Here is a 20,608-nt window from a genome sequence, read left to right as displayed (position 1 = left end):
TGACTATGTTGGGGGTAGGATCAGTAAGTTCGTGGATGACACAAAGATTGGCCGAGTGGTTAACAGTGAGGTTGAGTGTCTTGAGTTACAGGAAGATATAGACGGGATGGTCAAATGGGCAGAAAAGTGGCAGATGGAATTTAACGCTGAAAAGTGTGAGGTGATACACTTTGGAAGGAGTAATGTGACACGGAAGTATTCAACGAATAGCCTGACACTGGGAAGTTCCAAGGAACAAAGGGACCTTGGCGTGTTTGTCCATAGATCTCTGAAGGCAGAAGGGCAGGTTAATAGGGTGGTGAAAAAGGCATATGGGACACTTGCCTTTATCAATCGAGGCATAGATAACAAAAGCAGGGAGGTCATGTTGGAGTTGTATAGAACTTTGGTAAGGCCACAGCTGGAGTACTGTGTGCAATTCTGGTCGCCACATTATAGGAAGGATGTGATTGCATTGGAGGGGGTGCAGAGGCGATTCACCAGGATGTTGCCTGGGATGGAACATTTAAGCTATGAAGAGAGGTTGGATAGGCTTGGGTTGTTTTCACTGGAGCAGAGAAGATTGAGGGATGGCCTGATCGAGGTGTACAAGATTATGAGGGGCATGGACAGGGTGGATAGGGAGCAGCTGTTCCCCTTAGTTGAAGGGTCAGTTACGAGGGGTCACAAGTTTAAGGTGAGGGGCAGGAGGTTTAAGGGGGACTTGAGGAAAAACCTTTTTACCCAGAGGGTGGTGACGGTCTGGAATGCCCTGCCTGGGAGGGTGGTAGATGCAGGTTGCCTCACATCCTTTAAACATTCAAGGCTATGGGCCAAGTGCTGGCAAATGGGATTAGCAAGACAGGTCAGGTGTCATTAATGCATCGGTGCAGACTCGATGGGCTGAAGGGCCTCTTCTGCACTGTATTATTCTGTGATTCTGTGGGTTGGCAGGTTTGGGGAATGTAATTATTACAGTAGTGCAGTGGTGAAAGGGTAGCTCTAATGAGGCCAGGGTTGATGCTCATTGTTGAGGTAGAGTTCTCTACCTGTATTCACATGGTGCTATAGCATCTCTGATGTCCATTTGAACAGACGGGCATCAATTAACATTCCATCCTCAGGCAGCACCTCCATTAGCAGCAGCACTCCCTGCATACTGCAGTGCAACAGCCTAGACTAGGAACTCAATTTTCCCTGGCAATTCTTCCAGCCTCCTGTCACAGTATCACGTGTGGCTCGGTAGGAACGCTCTCAGCTCTGAGCCAGAAGATTCTGAGTTTAGGTTCCACTCCAGAGACTAGACTGCATTATCCAGGCTAAAACCTCAGTGCAGTACTGATGGAGTGCCTCACTGTTGGCTTTACTCTACCTCTAACTGCATTGCATCCATTCTGGGAGTACATTGATTCTCACACACAGGGTGCAAAATAAACAAGAGGGGTCCCCGTTTCTCCAGCAGTGACGTCATTCAATTTCTAAACCATGTGGAAGTTTCCTTTAAAACTAAAAATAATTTTAAACAAATCCTGACACTGAATTTTCAAAGTTCCATCTTTGCTAATTAATCAAGCTTTATTAAGTCATTCACGAAGCATATTGTCCCATTAATTCTGAAACAGAAATGTTTCGCTTGGAATGAAAAGTTACAGCTAAATCCATCAATGTTTCTATGGCAACCGCAGAAAGGCTTTAGGTTTGGACTGAAGGCCATTAATGGGGACTGGGTCTAGGGTTTAGATTAAATACGAATAAATCTAGGCCACGATCACCTATATCTGGCTTTATGGAGGATTTAGTATGGGCTGAAACCAGGAAAATGGCATTGAGCTATAAAACACGGGCTGGAACCCTTACTGGTTTATGTTGAACCTAATCAACACTACACGCCATCCAAGGCCAGAAACCTCATGCCTCACACCAGTTACACAGTCAAATGAAATAATTATTAGCAGTGTTTATCCAAACACACTTGCTTCTCCTCCTGCCCACTTGGCAGTAATTAAAGGGAAAACAACTGATTGATGAGGTTTTCTGAGACTGCAGTTCAAAGATGCAAACATTCACTCCTTGACTGCCCCAGCTGACACATTACTGCCAGAGAGAAAGAAAAGAAAGATTTGCATTTATATAGCGCCTTTCATGACCTCAGAATGCCCAAAGTACTTTACAGCTAATGAAGTACTTTTGAAGTGCACTCATCATTGTAATGAAGGAAATGCAGCAGCCAATTTGCGCACAGCAAGATCCCACAAAGACTAACATAAGAATGACCAGATAATTTGTTTCAAGCTCACTGAGAGATAAACATTGGCCAGGACTGCGGGGATAACTCTCCTGTTGTTCTTTGAAATACTGCCATGGGATATTTCACATCCACAGTAGAGGGCAGACAGAGCCTCGGTTTAACGTCTCAATTCAAAAGGTGGCACTTCCGACAATGCAGCCCTGAAGTGCCAGCCAAGACTTTTGTGCTTACATCCGGAGTGGGATTTGAGCCCACAACTGCCTGACTCAGAGATGAGCATGCTACCAACTGAGTCACAGCTGACATTGAGAGGAATGGCTGCCCAAGTATTGTTGCCATCCTAGAAACATAGAAAAATAGGAGCAGGAGTAAGCCATTCGGCCCTTCGAGCCTGCACCGCCATTCAATACGATCATGGCTTATCATCCAAACCCAGTACCCTGTTCCTGCTTTCTCCTCGTATCCCTTGATCCCTTCAGCCCTAAAAACTATATCTAACTCTTTCTTGAGTACATTTAATGATTTGGTCTCAACTGCGTTCTGTGGTGGAGAATTCCACAGGTTCACCACTCTCTGGGTGAAGAAATCCCTCCTCATCTCAGTCCGAAATGGCTTACCCCTTATCCTTAGACTGTGATCCCTAGTCCTGGACTCCCCCACCTTCGGGAACATCCTTCCTGCATCTAGTCTGTCCAGTCCTGTTAGAATTTTGTAGGTTTCTATGAGATCCCCTCTCATTCTTCTATCCTCTAGCGAATACCAGCCTAATCGACTCAATCTCTCCTCATACGTCAGTCCTGCCATCCCAGTCTGGTGAACCTTAGCTGCACTCCCTCCATAGTAAGAACATTCTTCCTCAGATAAGGAGACCAAAACTGCACACAATACTCCAGATATGGCCTCACCAAGGCCCTGTATAATTGCAGCAAGACATCCCTGCTCCTGTATTTTATTTATTTAGAGATACTGCACTGAAACAGGCCCTTCGGCCCACCGAGACTGTGCCGACCAACAACCACCCATTTATACTAATCCTTATTCCCTACCATCTACCTACACTAGGGGCAATTTACAATGGCCAATTTACCTATCAAACTGCAAGTCTTTGGCCGTGGGAGGAAAAAGGAGCACGTGGTCACAGGGAGAACTTGCAAACTCCACACAGGCAGTACCCAGAACTGAACCCGGGTCGCTGGAGCTGTGAGGCTGCGGTGCTAACCACTGCGCCACTGTGCCGCCCTGTGTACTTGAATCCTCAAGCTTTGAAGGCCAACATACCATTCGCCTTCTTAACTGCCTGCTGCACCTGCATGCTTACTTTCAGCAACTAGTGCACAAGGACACCCAGGTCTTGCTGCACCTCCCCCTTTCCCAGTCTATCGCCGTTCAAATAATAATCTGTCTTCTGGGCAGACTGGGTGACTGCTTTGCGGAACACCTCCGCTCAGTCTGCAAGCAGGACCCTGAACTTCCGGTTGCTTGCCATTTCAACACACCCCCCTGCTCTCATGCTCACATCTCTATCCTGGGCTTTCTGCAGTGTTCTAGTGAACATCAACGCAAGCTCAATGAACAGCATCTCATTTACCGATTAGGCACACTACAGCCTACCGGACTGAACATTGAGTTCAATAATTTCAGAGCATGACAGCCCCCCATTTTACTTTTATTTTTAGTTAATTTTTCTTTTTTTCATCTTTTTTACATTTTTTACATGTTTATTTCATTTCATCTTAGTTTGTTCAGTTTGCTTACCCACTGTTTTTTTTCATGTTTGCACTTGCTGCTGTTCAATCTTCAGTCCGTTAACACCCTATTTGTACTAATGCTTTGTCTTTCAACACACTATTAACATATTGTTTGCCTTTGCTCCATGACCTTTTGGTCAGCTATGTGGCCTTGTCCAATCTACACCTTCTCCTTTGTTATCTCTTGCCCCACCCCCACCTCACTTGCTTATAACCTTTGACATTTCTAATATTTGTCAGTTCTGAAGAAGGGTCACTGACCCGAAACGTTAACTCTGCTTCTCTTTCCACAGATGCTGACAGACCTGCTGAGTATTTCCAGCATTTCTTGTTTTTATTTCAGATTTCCAGCATCCGCAGTATTTTGCTTTTATTTTAATGTTTAATTCACTGTCATGTGCCCGTTGTGCTGAATGGCCTGTTTCCATGCTGTAGGGTTTTTTGTAAGTTGTCGGCACCAGGCGAATGTCCTGACCTTACCTGTAGATCCTCATGTTCACTGGAAGCTCTCCTGGGAATCCCAACATTCCACACACCACTCTGCTGTTGTTGAAGCTCCAGCCAGCATCGCAGACCTGTTTCCATCTCCCCTGATATTTAACTTCCACGACTCCTTCAGTGATTGGGTTGCGTCTCCTGGCGGAGGCCAAAACCGCCCGAATGCGGACTTCATCCACCTTGTTCCGGCCCTGGTGACAGAAAGACGACAATAGGAGTTTTGAATGGTGTGCCAGCCCTGTGCAGCATTACAGGTGGAGCACTGGTTTGTGAGGCACTCCTGTTGCTGTCAAGCACTGTGGTCAACAGCTCTTTGCTTTGGTTAAATAATCAGCATACTGCAGTTTACAATCACTGAGGGGTGACAGGACGAATGCTGTTCCCTCAATTTGTCATCCAGAGTTTCAGATCCCACCATCCAAAAGGGAGAAGGTGTGGGCGGGAGAGGCAAGATGAAGTTTTAGCCTGGCTTGGTTTGGTATTGCCCTCACCTCTGGTTTAGAGGACCGTACAGACCAGTTTACAATCTACAGTCACTGACATTCCAGTGCAGTACAAGGGAATTGATGCACTGTTGGGAGGTGCTATTCTTCCAATGAGACGTATGGCTATTAAAGGTCCTTATTGAAAGAGCAAGGGTCTTCTCCAGAAATCGTAAACAATATTTCTCTACCAACACCAACCGAAAAATAGTTTAACTGGACATTCATCACTTTGCAGTTATTGGGGAGGAAGAAAGGGATTCTTTGTTAGTTTGAATGGTTGCTGCATTTCCTATATAACAACAGTCACTACACTCCAAACCATTGTTTAACGCTTTTTAAGACAGGGCAGTGCTGTTTGATGTCTTGGCCAATATTTATCCCTCAACTCAATTAAAAAGAGATTATCTGGTCATTATCACATTGCTGTTTGTGGGAGCTTGCTGTGCGCAAATTTGGCTGCCGCATTTCATACATTACAACAGTGACCCCACTTCGAAAGTATTTAATTGGCTGTAAAGTGCTTTGGGACGTCCTCAGGTAATGAAAGGTGCTATATAAATGCAGGTTTTTTTTCTTGACTTCAATCTGATCAGGTGATTTATAATTTTTTTTATAAAAAATAAAATTCTGACAGCGATTCAAAACCGGACTGACCAATCATAGAACACCCCAAGTTGCAGATCCCTACAACTAGAGTACCCTGGGCTAGTGACAGAGGCCTGGGAGTGGATCACTTCAAACTTTGTGCAAGCGGAGCCCAAAAGAAATGAAAAAGTGTAAGTAATAAAGAAAAATGGGAGTCAATGAGAGAAAATCAAAGACCCTTCTAATCTCGTCAGTAATTAGATTAGCACGCGAGTGACTCCTTTTTGGTGCAGCTGTTGCATCCCCAGCTTAACTGGTAATGATTTATTTATCATCTTTTTAATTTAAATTAAAGGCCTGAGACTTTAAAGGTTTGTGTCAACACTGCAATCAAATTGTCAAGGGAAATCGTCATGGAAGCAAGCAAACAGTGCACCAGGAATGCCTCCACCTTTCCGTGCCTTGGTTGTGTGCCAGTCTCTTACTACCCTCCAGCATTCCAAAGGATAGGAAACCACACAGGATGTCAGGAGGACCATTGCATACTTTTCCAAAAATAACACTAGGTTATATTTCTTATACGTTATTGGTTTACATCAAAGCCTTCTTTGTGTTTGATTATTTCTTTTGAGGATTCTGATTTGAAGAGTCAGGCCTATTGGGCTAGACTCCCACCAAGGTTGAAAAAAAGAATGAAGAGAGGTGAGATAACTAATGATTAGACAATGCTAAACGTGGCATTCAAAAAACATGTAGATCACAGGAGAAAACGATGACTGGGAGCTTCTACAGTATTGAAGTCCTGGAAAAGATTGAGTTAATTGTAAAAGATGGTGCAATGATTTGTTATTTACATTTGGTTCTGTCTGATCATTAAATTCCAGCTGAAGATTCCCTCATCAGATAAACATTTAAGTGGAAACTTAAATAGTTATGTGATGAGTATGAGTAATTCTTTTGAGCTGAAATCTCTGCTGAGGCAGTTTTCAAAATGGCAGCCATGTGTGTTTGGAGATTGGCCAAGGGTCACCCCTGTGAGGTCAGACAGAGCGTTAAGGATCCCTGTTCACACAAGACACAAATTGTGAAAAAAAAATGCATGTTGGACTGGATTTTACCAACCTTTTTTGGACGGGCTGGAGGTGGCAGGGGCATTAAATGGTGAGGAAAGGCAGGAGATAGAGTGCCCCCTAAGTGGCTAATTAAGGGCCTCTTCCCGCCGCCGCTGGTATTTTACCAATGGTAGGTGGGCCCTGCTGCCATGTGAGGAGACCGCCCAGTAAATGTTGGCAGCCTCCCTGCCGGCTCGAGTTGGGGGGGGGCCCCCTGATCAAACATTCTGTGGCCCATGGAGGGCCCACCCCACCCCGGTGGCAAGGGCCACCCTCACGGAAAGACGCCCCCAGGCCCTCAGAATCAACCACACCCCACCCCACCGCCGAGGGCTACCTGACCAGCTCTGACGAACCTCACAAACCTACCTTTATTCCAGGGCCTCCTCCGTGCTGGCTGCTCCTGGCCTGCAGCAGTCCCAACACAGTGGTCACTGCTCCCAGTGGCATTGCAGAGACGGAATAGCTACCAGCCCTCCGATTGGCTGGCAGCTGTTGGAGGCGGGCTCCCGGCTTTTAAAGAGATGGGAGCCCCAGCGCCAGGCAGTTAATTGCCTGAGCACCAAAAAGTGCAGCTGGGGTGGGGGGGGGGGTGGGGGGGCAGGGTTCCCCCAAATGGCTGAGGTATGGTTTCCCCAGCTTTCCGGCCCGGGGTCGGGAACCCCTGCTGCAGGTACAGAATTCAGCCAGTTATATCTATGTTAATTTTAATTGTGTCAACTGTGGTTCACCTCTAAACCAGAAGGTTGTGGGTTCAAGTTGTACTCTAGACATTTGACCACAAAACAAAGGCTGATGTTACAATGCAGTATTGAGTTACACCAAGGCCTTGTCTGTCCTCTCAGGTGGATATAAAAGATTCCTTGGTGCTATTTCGAAGAGCGGGGGTGGTCACCCCAGTATCCTGGCCAATATTTATCCATCAACCAACATCACTAAAAACAGATTGGGCTGGATTTTACCTATGCAAGTGGAACTGGTATTGCATGTGGAAAACCAAATTGAAACACACTGGGATTTAAATCAATCTTAGATGGTGGAGGAAAATGGCAGATAGAAAACCATCAGTCTCTTCCCACTATGCCCCATGTTCTTCTATAACAACTTCAGAATATTGGGAAGGTTGGAAGATTGGCTGCCAATTCACCATCGGGCACTTGCTATACTGCCCAAGATAGCTTTCTACTCTATCATTCCTCTTGTAATGGCCTCTCTGCTGCCTCGGAGAGGGGATATCTGCTGTATTTCATCTGCTACCAAACAGCAAGATCACAGGATGTATCCTTAGTCTGTGCTGGGTCAGCCGACCTTAGCCAGGGCAGCAGTACAAGCACAACAACCAGCAGGAGTGTCCATGTGCCAAGATAGGCCAAAAAAAAAAACGGTCACAGCTCTTAATTGCTATCTTCTGGAAAGTGCTCGAGTGTAGACATTGCAGGGGGAAATGACACGCACAACAACAACTTGCATATACATAGCACCTTTAACATCCCCAGGCACGATAAAAAGACCAGGTTCTGTTGTGATGGAGAAACCCATCAGTACGTTGTCTGGTCTCATATGTGAAGAATGGGCAGTTGAATGCGGTGCTAAAGGACCACAAATGCCTGTAGAACTGGACCCTCGGCATCAGCTAGGAAAACAGGGACAACAAGGATGAGGCACCGATATCAGAGGGAAATCAATGGAGAAAACGTGAGGGTAGAGCGAGGTGGGGGGAGGTGGGGGGGGGCTAAAAGGGAGAACAAAGCTTGAATTTGGACCAAAAGTATGAACCCAAGTATTGATGAACATTTTAGCTCCATGTCTATCTCTAACTACAAAGGGGCCACAAATGTATTTGCTAACCTTATTGCAGTTGTAACACAGACGATATCCTCTCTCTAAAATGCTGCAATATGAAACCGTCTGAAAAATCCTATGAAAGGCTAAGGATCAGGATCAAGCCAAGAGGACACAGCTGTCTGCCAGCTGCACATTAAGCATCAAAAAAGCCCTCATCAATCACTCTTTGCATTGTCCATGGAGGATCATAGCTGCATCTGTCACCATGGTAACAGGGCAGGGCCAACTATTAGCAAACATGAGGGCTCTAGTCTAAAACACAAGGGCATTGGGCAGTGGCAGACAGCTGTCTGTTCCGAACACCATCCTCACTCCACACTCCTGAAGGATGTGGTCCAATCAAGTGCTCTTGAAGAGGAGGACAAGGTGCAAAGATAAAAATATAACAGAGGGTAAGAACTCAAAAGGAAGCAATTTGGAAACAAGTTTCAGTCAGTACCAGCTGCCTTTCATCCAACATCATTAGACCTGCAATAAAAACAGAAAATGCTGGAAACACTCAGCAGGTCTGGCAGCATCTGTGTAGAGAGAAACAGAGTTAGCGTTAACTGCACAGGTGCTGACAGACCTGCTGAGTATTTCCTGCATTTTCCGTTTTTATTTCAGATTTCCAGCATTTTGCTTTTTCATTAAACCTGCACCTCTTTGGGGTTGGGGGCGGAGCTTTTGGTTCCCAACATTTACTTGGCTTCAACCCAACCCAGACTGAGTAAGGGTGCTCAAGCGTCTCACTTCAGTTCCAAACTGGTCAAAATAAATTGACAGCACCTCAATCAAAAGAAAAGTCCCCCTTTTGGTAGGTGGGGACCTGGAAATGCCTCCGTGATGCAGTGAGGATAAATCTTCGAGGCTGGACTTGAAGCACGTTGTTTGAGGCAGTGTAGGGGGAAGTTCACTCTCCACCCGACCCTTTGTCACTGTGCCTGAACTGCCCATTGAAATCAATGACTGTAGGCTCTGAGATTGATAAAGTAAAGGGAGGGAGCAGAGGAAAGCAGAACAGGGCTGGAAAAGTGAAGGGTGTGAGCTGCAGCGGAGGAAGAGAGGAACGAAAACAACTTGGCATTTCTGTGGTGCCATTCACAACCTCAAGACAACCCAAAGTGCTTCACAGCCAATAAAGTACTTTAGAGGTGTAGTTGCAGCGTAGGGAAATGTGCAGGCATTTTACACTCAGCAAGATCCCACAGTCATGTGATAACAACCAGATAAGGTTTTTCAGTGATGTTGGATGAGGGACTAAATATTGGCCAGGACACTGGGGAGAACTCCTCTGCTCTCCTTCAAAATAGTACCATGGGATCTTTTACACCCATCTGAGAGGGGCAGACGGGGACTCAGTTTAACGTCTCATCTGAAAGACGGCACTTCTGATCAGTGCAGTACTGAGGGAGTGCTGCACTGAGTGTCAGCCAAGACTGTGGGTTCACTAACATAAAAAGTCAGGCTACGGTGAGCAGCACACCTGCAGAATTTTCACTACGCGTTCCCTGCCTGTAACGTGAAGTTAGAAAGTGACCCATGTCTTATCTCATGCCCCACAGAAGATGCAAAAACCTTGGAATGAATTAAGAAGCAGTATGCAAGCTTCCATGCAGCTTTTTTAGGATATTGCTGAATAGATGAGTTAAGAAGTGCTGAACAGACCTGCTCGGCTGTTTTCTTATGATTCCATATTAGCGTGCCTAACTATTAAATCAATATTTGCATCGACCCCGTCTTCTCCATCAAGTGAACTTCGACACTGATGATTTGAGTCTCCTTCCTTGTCTGCCCATGTATGGAGCTCAGGAATGTGAGGACTCATCTGACTAGGCAAGGCAAGTCGCTGCCCTTATCTCAGAAAGCTATTATTGTCTAGACGTCAGCATGTGTTTTTCCAACCAAATGACCTCAGCCAGCAGCTCACATTCCACTCTATTTCCCATCGTTATTGCGAATGAATGGAGCTGCTGTGCTTCAAACACGCTCCAATTAATTACACATTGTGTCATTTGTCCTTTGCTCCCAAGTTCTCTTCCAGTAATTGAGGAAAAGGCTTATCCTGGGAATTCACAAGTTTGCTTACTCATTGTGTGTTCCCACCAGTTCATCTGAAAGTTGACAGAAAGCAACAACAACTTGCACTTGTATGGCGTCTTTAAAATAGTAACATGTCCCAAGGTGTTTCACAGGAGCATAAATCAGACAATCTTTGACACTCGAACCACATAAGGAGATATTGGCACAGGTGAGAGATGGGTTTTAAGAAGGAGAGATGCAGAGAAGCAATGAGGTTTAGGGAGGAAAGTCTGGAGCTTAGGGTCTATACAGCTGAAGGCGTGGGTGCCAATAGAGGGGCGAAGACAATCTGGAATGGGCAACAGGCCAGAACTGGAGGAATTCATTAACATTTCTGATCAATCCTTCTATTTTGCCTCTATAAGCAGTTGAAAAGTTAGCAAGTTTGTTCGTTTCCCAGAATCCTTAAGTCCAAATGCATGAAATGCAGTTTAAATCTATTTTTGTGCTCAAGGTATGTGATGCCAGTGCTGGGGAATGGGATAAACTGTAGTGTTTGCATTAATCATTCCCAACTCAGGCAAAACACAGGTTAAATACAGAGTAAAGCTCCCGCAACACTGTCCCATCAACACTCCGAGGGCAGGCAAAGCACAGGTTAAATACAGAGCAAAGAATTTGCAGATGACACAAAACTGGGTGGGAGGGTGAGTTGTGAGGAGGATGCAGAGAGGCTTCAGGGTGATTTGGACAAGTTGAGTGAGTGGGCTAATGCATGGCAGATGCAGTATAATGTGGATAAATGTGAGGTTATCCACTTTGGTAGCAAAAACAGGAAGGCTGATTATTATCTGAATGGCTATAAACTGAGAGAGTGGAAATATGCAGCGAGACCTGGGTGTTCTCATACACCAGTCGCTGAAGGTAAGCGTGCAGGTGCAACAGGCGGTAAAAAAGGCAAATGGTATGTTGGCCTTCATAGCGAGAGGATTCGAGTACAGGAGCAGGGATGTCTTACTGCAATTATACAGGGCCTTGGTGAGGACACAGCTGGAATATTGGGTGTAGTTTTGGTCTCCTTATCGGAGGAAGGATGTTCTTGCTGTAGAGGGAGTGCAGCGAAGGTTTACCAGACTGATTCCTGGGATGGCAGGACTGACGCATGAGGAGAGATTGAGTCGGTTAGGATTATATTCGCTGGAGTTCAAAAGAGTGAGGTGGGATCTCATGGAAACCCAAAAAATTCTAACAAGACTTCCTTGGCAGGAAGGATGTTCCCGATGGTGGGGGAGTCCAGAACCAGGGGTCATAGTCTTTGGATACAGGGCAAACCTTTCAGGACTGAGATGCGGAGAAATTTCTTCACCCAGAGAGTGGTGAGCCTGTGGAATTCGCTACCACAGAAAGCAGTTGAGGCCAAAACATTGTATGTTTTCAAGAAGGAGTTAGATAAAGCTCTTGGGTTTAAAGGGATCAAAGGGTATGGAGAGAAAGCGGGAACAGCCTACTGAGTTGGATGATCAGCATGATCATAATGAATGGCGGAGCAGGCTCGAAGGGCCGAATGGCCTACTCCTGCTCCTATTTTCTATGTTTCAAAGCACCCTCTAAACTATCCCATCAAACACTCCCAGGGCAGGTACAGCATGGGGTTAGATAAAGAGTAAAGCTCCCTCTACATTGTCCCATCAAACACTCCCAGGGCAGGCAAAGCACAGGTTATATACAGAATAAAGCTCCCTCTATTTGGACCATGGTCAGGGACAGGAGGGTGTGACTGCGAGTGAGGCAGGTATGAGGATCCAGAACTTAGCTTTGGAGGAGCCTCAGCCAGTGCCCTTATCCAGTAAGTACGAGGTTCTTGCTCCCGGTGTGGACGAGGGAACAGACTGCAGGGAGGATGAGCGAACTGACCACAGCACCATTCAGAGTGCCATTCAAGTGGGGGGAGAAAATAGAAATGTAGTATTAATAGGGGATATCATAGTTAGGGGAATAGATACTGTTCTCTGCAGCAAAGATAGAAAGTCCCGAAGGCTGTGTTGTCTACCTGGTGCCAAGGTTAAGGACATCTCTTCTGGGCTAGAGAGGAATTTGGAGTGGGAGGGGGATCCAGTTGTCGTGGTCCACGTAAGTACCAATGACATAGGTAGGACTAGGAAAGAGGTTCTGCTGAGGGACTATGAGCAGCTCGGGGCTAAATTAAAAAGCAGAATCACAAAGGTAATAATCTCCAGTTACTACCTGAGCCACATGCAAATTGCCATAGCGTAAATAAGATTAGAGAGGTAAACGTGTGGCTCAAAGATTGGTGTGGGAGAAATGGGCTCCAATTCATGGGCCACTGGCACCAGTACTGGGGAAAGAGAGAGCTGTTCTGTTGGGATGGGCTTCACTTGAACCACGCTGGGACCAGTGTCCTGGCCAATCGTATAACTAGGGTTGTAGATAAGGCTTTAAACTAAATAGTGATTGGGAGGGTTCAATTGAAGGGAAGTTTAAAAAGTTGAAAAGTAATGAGAGAGCAGAGGTGCAGGGTAGTGAAGAGGCATACATTAATCAGAGTGTGGCAGGAAGGGACAGAGAATACAAGCATAAGAGTACAGCAGAAATTAGAACCAGAGTAGGTAAAAATGGTAAAAAGTCAAAACTTATGCATGTGTATCTGAATGCACGCAGCATTTGTAACAAGGCAGATGAGCTGATGGCACAGATAGAAATAAATGAATATGATTTGATCGCTATCACTGAGACGTGGTTGCAGGATGACCAGGACTGGAATCTCAACGTTCAAGGATATTCAACGTTCCGGAAGAATAGGCAGAAAGAAAAAGGAGGTGGGGTAGCTTTGTTATTAAAAGAAGGGATCAGTGCAGTTGTGAGAAATGATATAGATCGTGATGTAGAATCAGTTTGGGTGGAAATAAGGAATAGCAAGGGAAAGAAACCACAGGTGGGAGTGGTCTATAGGCCCCCGAGGAGTTGCCTCTCTGTAGGACAAGCTATTAATCAGGAAATAATGGAGGCGTGTAAGAAGGGCACTGAAATTATCATGGGTGATTTTAATCTGCATATAAACTGGACAAATCAAATTGGCAAGGGTAACATGGAAGACAAATTTGTAGAGTGCATCAGGGATTGTTTCTTAAAACAATACATTGTAGAACCTACCCGGGAACAGGCTATTTTAGATTTGGTATTGTGTTAAGAGGTAGGATTAATAAGAGATCTCGTAGTTAAGGATCTTCTAGGGAGAAGCGATCATAACATGGGAGAATTTCAAATTCAGTTTGAGGGTGAGCAACTCGGGTCTCAAACCAGTGTCTTCAACTTAAACAAGGGCAATTACAGAGGTATGAAGAAAGAGTTGTCTAAAGCGGGCTGGGAAGATCGACTACAGGGGAAGTCAGTAGATGAGCAATGTCAGACTTCTAAGCAGATATTTCAAAACACTCAGCAAACACTTATTCCAGTCAGAAGGAAGGACTCGATGAGAACGATGAACGACCCGGGGACAACAAAGGAAGTTAAGAGTATCAAATCAACAACAAAGGTGTACAAAGCGGCGAAAGCTAGTGATAGGCCGGAGGATTGGGAATTTTTTAGAAACCAGCAGCAGATGACTAAAAAACTAATAAAAAGGGGGAAAATTGATTATGAGAGTAAATTGGCAAGTAATATACCAAACTCACTGGATTCCGGTAGGGTACCAGCGGATTGGAAAACCGCTAATGTGACACCCCTATTCAAGAAAGGAGGGAGACAGATAAAAGGAAACTATAGACCAGTTAGCTTAACATCAGTCATTGGGAAAATGCTAGATTCCATTATTAAGGCAGAAAAACATAATGCAATCAAACAGTCAGCATGGTTTTATGAAAGGGAAATCATGTTTGACAAATTTGTTAGAGATCTTTGAGGATGTAATAAGCAGGTGGATAAAGGGGAACTGGTAGATGTAGTGTATTTGGATTTTCAGAAGGCGTTTGAATACGTGCCACATAAAAGATTATTGCACAAGATAAGAGCTCAGGGTATTGTGGGTAATGTGTTGGCATGGATTGAGGATTGGCTAACACACAGAAGGCAGAGAGTCGGGATCAATGGGTCTTTTTCAGGTTGGAAAGCCATAACTAGTGGGGTGCTACAAGGATCGGTCCTAGGGCCTCAGCTATTTACTAACTATATTCATGACTTGGAGGAAGGGACAGAGTGTAGTGTATCCAAATTTGCTGATGATACAAAAATAGGTGGGAAGGCATGCTGTGATGAGGACACAAAGAATCTGCAAAGGGATATAGATAGGTTAAGTGAGTGGGCAAAAACTTGGCAGATGGAGTTCAATGTGGGAAAGTGTGAGGTCATCCACTTTGGTAGGAAGAATAAAAAGGCAGATTATTATTTAGATGGAGAAAGACTACAAAATATTGCAGTACAGAGGGATCTGGGTGTTCTTGTACATGAAACACAAAAACTTAGCATGCAGGTGCAGCAAGTAATTAGGAAGGCAAATGGAATTTTGACCTTATTGCTAGGGGGTTAGACCTTAAAAATGGGGAAGTCCTGTTACAACTCTACAGGGTGTTGGTGAGGCCACACCTGGAGTACTGCGTACAGTTTCGGTCCCTATATTTAAGGAAGGGTACACTAGCATTGGAGGCAGTTCAGAAAAGGTTCACTAGGCTGATTCCTGGGATGAAGGAGTTGTCTTATTAAGAACGGCTAAACAGGTTATGCCTTTATTCATTGGCGTTTAGAGGAATGAGAGGTGATCTTATTGAAACATATAAGATTCTAAGGGGGCTTGAGAGGGTAGATATTGAGAATATGTTTCCACTGGTGGGGGAATCTCGAACTAGGGGACATAATTATAGCATAAGGGGTCACACATTTAAAACTGAGATGTGAAGGAATTTCTTCTCTCAGAGGGTGGTGAATCTTTGGAATTCTCTGCCTCAAGAGAGTTGTAAAGGCTAGGTCACTAAATGTATTTAAGAAGAGGTAGATAGATTTTTGAAGTCTCGGGGAGTCGAGGGTTATGCGGAGCAGGCCCGAAAGAGGAGTTGAGGCCTGGGACAGATTAGCCATGATCTTATTGAAGGGCGGGGCAGGCTTGAGGGGCTGAATGGCCTACTCCTGCTCCTATTTCTTATGTTCTTATGTTCTCTACACTGTCCCCATCAAACACTCCCAGGGCAGGCAAAGCACAGTGTTAAATAGAGAGTAAAGCTCCCTCTACACTGCTCCTCTCCTTTCTTGCCTCCATTCAGCTCAAGTTCTCTTCATCTGCATATGAGAAAAATGAAGCTTTCAACCTCTAAATGTGCCCACAAGCCCCTCTGTCAGACTTTTAGACATACTTTCTCTGAATATAACCTGTCTCTGTCTCTCAAATGGAGCTTTCAGATATCCACTAGAGTGTTTTCCAGCCAGCCAGACTGTAGCAACTCCTCGTTCTCACCTTTCCCAGTTATATAATATACAAGTTTGTCTTGCCGAAGGTCCAAATATATTAAGAAAGCAAAATTTTCATTTCTTTTTCCCTCCCCCACACTCTGAGATTCCGCAGGCTTGACTGCTCTGGAATTGAGAAACGGGGGTGAAGACCCAACAGACGCAACTATAGCATGGCCTCGAAGTTGGAAATGAGACAAGAAAAGGCAAATTACACTGAGAAGGGTTTATTAGGTACGTCACGACAATCTTGGGTTCCACTTGACCAACCTTCTGCTGAAGTTGGATTTGCAAAATGTTATTTTAGAAAATAATATGCTCCATTAAAATAAAACTGTTAACCTAATGATTTGAGTGCTTGAGGCTCGTGGCAGTCTGGCTCCGTGCTGTCCATGTCACAGTCAAAGTCCGCCAACTTCAGCTAATCCCTGCTACCTATAGCCGAACGCACACCAGTCCTGTTCACCCATCTCCCCTGTGCTCGCTGAGCTACACTGGCTCTCAGTCTGGCAACACCTCAAATTTAAAATACTCATCCTTGTGTTCCAATCCCACCTTGGCCTCGCCCCTCCCTAGCTTTGTAACCTGATGTCGCAAGCAGGTGTTTTCTAACTGCGTTCACAATATTGTTACACACAGTGATCGAAGTAAGTGGTCCCCTCATATCTGGCAAAAATGTATTCAAAATTATTTTAAGATCATTATTTAACCTTCCCTCTTTACTTTAGGTTCTCCATGTGCTATAACAACAACTTGCATTTCTAAAGCAACTTTAATCTAATGAAACATCCCAAGGCATGTCACAGGAGTATTATCAGTCCCAACTTGAAACCGCGCCACATAAGGAGATATTACGACAGGTGACAAATAGCTTGGCCAAACAGGTAGGTTTTAAAGAGCATCTTAAAGGAGCAGAGAGAGGCGGAGAGGTGGAGAGATTTAGGTAGGGAATTCCTGTCTAGATAATATCTTTCAAAGTCCGTTTCAACTGGCCGTATCGAATGCCTTGGTGTGATAGATAAAAGTAGCATACAGGCCCATGTTTTGTTCTTTACACTTCTCCTGGATCTGTCTTATATCTGTACTTCCCCTATTGGGTATGAATCCACACTGACTTTCAGGGAGGCTTTCTTCAGCTATTGTTCAGGATGGTCCCAGGCAGCTGAATGCACATATCGTCAGGCTATGAGGGCAGGCAACAAGCCCATGTTACTAAGGCCTCTGTGTTCTGGCCATCCAATAACCTAGAAAACAGCCTAGGACAGGACAAGACAGCCTTAGACTTTTCCTCTTGGAAATCTTGACGTCTTCTCAATACTTCTGTCACTCTGTTTGAGATCAGTAACTCATTATGTGGTTGATCGAGCCCCATATTTGCACCCAGGCAGGTTTACCAACCCTCCAGGATTGTCCTGGAGTCTGCCCAGAATTGGAATTAATCACGAGGACACCACTGCGAGCAAAATCATAGGGGTGAATAAACAAAATTGAGATTTTTAAAAAAATTTTCATTGAATACTTTAATTTATTAGTTATGAAAGTATTGAACATGGGGGAAAGAGACAGTCAAGATTAATCGAATCGGGTTACAAAGAATTCCCTTTCCAGTTGGCTGTGGGGAGGCAGTGCGCCTGGACAATGGGCCGATGGCAGGAGTATGGGGGTGGGGCAGTTCAAGGCAGAAGGTCATGTAATGAAAGTTCCTGGTTCTACACCCAACTAGAGTTGGCAAAACAGACACCAAGCCAATCTCATTGGAGTACTAACCTACCACATCAGCACAAAAATCCAATAGTCGGCAAATAGCCAGCAGATTCACTGAGGCTCATTGCATGGGTCAACTGCACTCAGTCTCAATATAGCTGGTCAAGAAACAGAAAGGGCTACACGGTTGCCCAGGAGAAGAGATGATGGCAGCAGAAGGTTTGAAGCCTACCTGAAGTTCAGAAAAGGCTTCTTTGTGCTCAAATCCAGCCAGTCGCTTCTCGGAGCAGACAACCCCAACATCCTCACTGTGCTTGCAGTCATTAACCCCCCAGCCGTTAGATTCACATGCAGCAACTGATGCCTCATCACCCTTGCAATTCAAATTGTCCAGCCAGATGGGACCTAGACAAAAGGATTACAGCATTGGTAAAAGCATTAATGTCAAGGCACATGGGATCTTGGGCTTTATAAATAGAAGCATAGAGTACAAAATCAAGGAAGCTATGATGAACATTTATAAATCACTGCTGCGGCCTCTGCTGGAGTATTGTGTCCAATTCTATACAACATACTTTAAAAAGGATGTGAAGGCTTTAGAGAGGGTGCAGAAAAGATTTACGAAAATGGTGCATATACAATATGGTCAGACAGGGATTCGTAGTCCTCAGGCTCCTCCGAGCACAGGGCCAACAACAACACTGGCAGTGACCTAGGTGGCGTCTGCCCACCTACCCGGTTACATAGCCAGAGCTGCTGCAGAACCTGCCACCACCTGAATGAGGAATGGATGGATATGCAACCCTCTGCAGAAAGATGAGGTCCCAAAAGGTGGAACAAACTCATTGAGGACAGGTGACTGAAAGAACACGTTCATTGTAAGTGTGAAAAAACACAAAGGGATAAGGCTGATGCTCAGCTGGTTACAGTAATAATTGGCCGTGCCATACAGACCAATGGACGTGCCACGTTCAAAGCCTGTTCTGCACTGGGTCAGCTGACCACAGAATGGCACAGTGGAGCTATGACAGGTTCTGTGTTACAAAGGGGTAAAAACAAAAAAATGGGACACAATTCTTTCTCCTGTTCCTGTCCAGCAACCCTGAGCTGGATCAGCCTCATCATACCATCAGAGTCAAATAGCTTGGCCAATACTCGCTCTCAGCGCACTTGTTTAAATCATGATTACTTAGATGAGGTACTGGTAGGATGAGGGCACCTGTGGGACTGAATCCTAGCTAGATTCAAAACCTACATGTTCATCAAATTGCAAAGGTGGCTTGAGTATAAGGAAGTCTTGCTGCAATTATATAGGGATTTGGTGAGACCACACCTGAAGTCCTGTTACAGTTTGGTCTCCTCACTTAAGGAAGGATATACTTGCCTTGGAGGGGATGCAATGATAGTGCACTAGATTGATTCCCGGGTTCAGAGGGCTGTCCTATGAGGACAGATTGAGTAAAATAGACCGATATTCTCTGACGTTTAGAAAAATGGGAAGTGATCTCAGTGAAATGCATAAAACTCCTTGAGGCTTGACAGGGGAAATGCTGAGAGGCTGTTTCCCCAGGCTCGTGAGTCTAGAACTAGGGGTCATTGTCTCAGGAAAAGGGGTTGGACATTTAGGACTGAGATTAGGAGAAATTTCCTCACTCAGAGGGTTGTGAATTTTTGGAATGCCGGGGATCCTCAGTCGATGAGTATATTCAGTACTGAGATCAATAGGTTTTGGGCACTAAAAGAATCAGGGACATGATGTCGCCATGATCTTACTGAATGGCAGAGCAAGCTCGAGGGGCTGTATTGGCTACCCCTGTTCCTGTTTCTTAAATCCCCACGTTCTTAAAATGGAGCAGGAAGGGAAAAGTGTATTACCTTCCCCTTGTCCATACTTCGCACTGTGGGCCCAGGTGAGTGCGCCCTCGTAGCCCAGTTCTTTGCATATCACCATTGCAGAGTGAATGGTGAAATCATCATCACACACCGTGCCCCATTTCCCATCGTAGAAAATTTCCACACGCCCTTCGTGGTGTGTCCGCTTCTCTCCTCCGAGGCGGATCATGATTTCCCCCTGGTTTGGTGCCTGCCCTGAGGCAGTCCTGGCGCTGCAGGGGTTAAATGAACTGTCAAGGAGAAGCACCGCAGCAAGGAGCAGGCCTTGTAGAGCACCCTTCATTGTGTCCTTGCTGGTTGGGGCTCAGGTTAACGCCTTGGAGGACGAGGTCTGTCTAGAACAGCTAAACAGATCAAAATAAATAAATATTATGACTACAAATTAAATATTAATACACATCCTGTTTCCTTTTTTAAAAATTAGAAGCATGTTTGCTATCATTTTGACAAGTACTTGTTTGGTTTCCAATGTTCTCAAAAACGGCATCTTAGGAACCTTATCCCTGCTCCAAACTGGACACCATCTGGATTGCTCTGTGGAGGGCCAGCATGGACTCGATGGGGTGAATGGCCGCCTTCTACGCCATATATGACTCTATGATGACTCTATGAAATTCAATCACATATCCTATCTCAGATCCACGCTGGGCACAACAGTTGAGTTCGAGCCTAGCGATATTTCCCAGCCTCAGGACAATCCCTGCCCCACAGGACCATCAAATATATTCTGGAAGCTTCTGCACATGGCCAGCTTCTGCCAATTGAGTTGGAAGTCCAAGAGTTAAAGGTCTGTATAGCTGAGACGACCTGGGAAAGCACGAGTTGGACTCTGGGAGGCAGTGCCTTGAGTCTGGACGCCAACATAGTGAGGGTGCAGCAGGGCCAGCAGACATTGTATTTATAACTCATGGGGACAAGTGAGGAAAGTTTACAGCAGTGATGATCTTGGTGGTGCTGATAAAATAGACACAAAGGCAGGAATTTCCTTGGGATTCTCCCAATCGTCAGAGGGAACTACAGAGGGAACCTAATTTCCCAAAATGGAAATAAATATCA

The 20,608-nt window shown here is 45.2% G+C and overlaps 1 protein-coding gene across 3 annotated transcripts in view; it reads right to left on the bottom strand.

The window, feature by feature from the left end:
* Positions 1-20,608, bottom strand: part of loxl4 (lysyl oxidase-like 4) — a 142,371-nt gene that overhangs the window by 112,441 nt on the left and 9,322 nt on the right. For all 3 annotated transcript variants that reach the window (XM_068053110.1, XM_068053108.1, XM_068053111.1), the window contains 3 exons: positions 19,535-19,896; positions 17,892-18,064; positions 4,456-4,664 (listed from right to left, as the gene is read on the bottom strand). In XM_068053110.1, the coding sequence (XP_067909211.1) occupies positions 4,456-4,664; positions 17,892-18,064; positions 19,535-19,835 (683 nt within the window). In that variant the 5' untranslated portion in view covers positions 19,836-19,896. The remainder of the gene's footprint in view (positions 1-4,455; positions 4,665-17,891; positions 18,065-19,534; positions 19,897-20,608) is intronic.

This window comes from Heterodontus francisci, chromosome 20 (assembly GCF_036365525.1).
Source record: "Heterodontus francisci isolate sHetFra1 chromosome 20, sHetFra1.hap1, whole genome shotgun sequence".
NCBI classification, from domain to species: domain Eukaryota; kingdom Metazoa; phylum Chordata; class Chondrichthyes; order Heterodontiformes; family Heterodontidae; genus Heterodontus; species Heterodontus francisci.
This window is presented reverse-complemented; position numbering and strand designations above follow the sequence as displayed.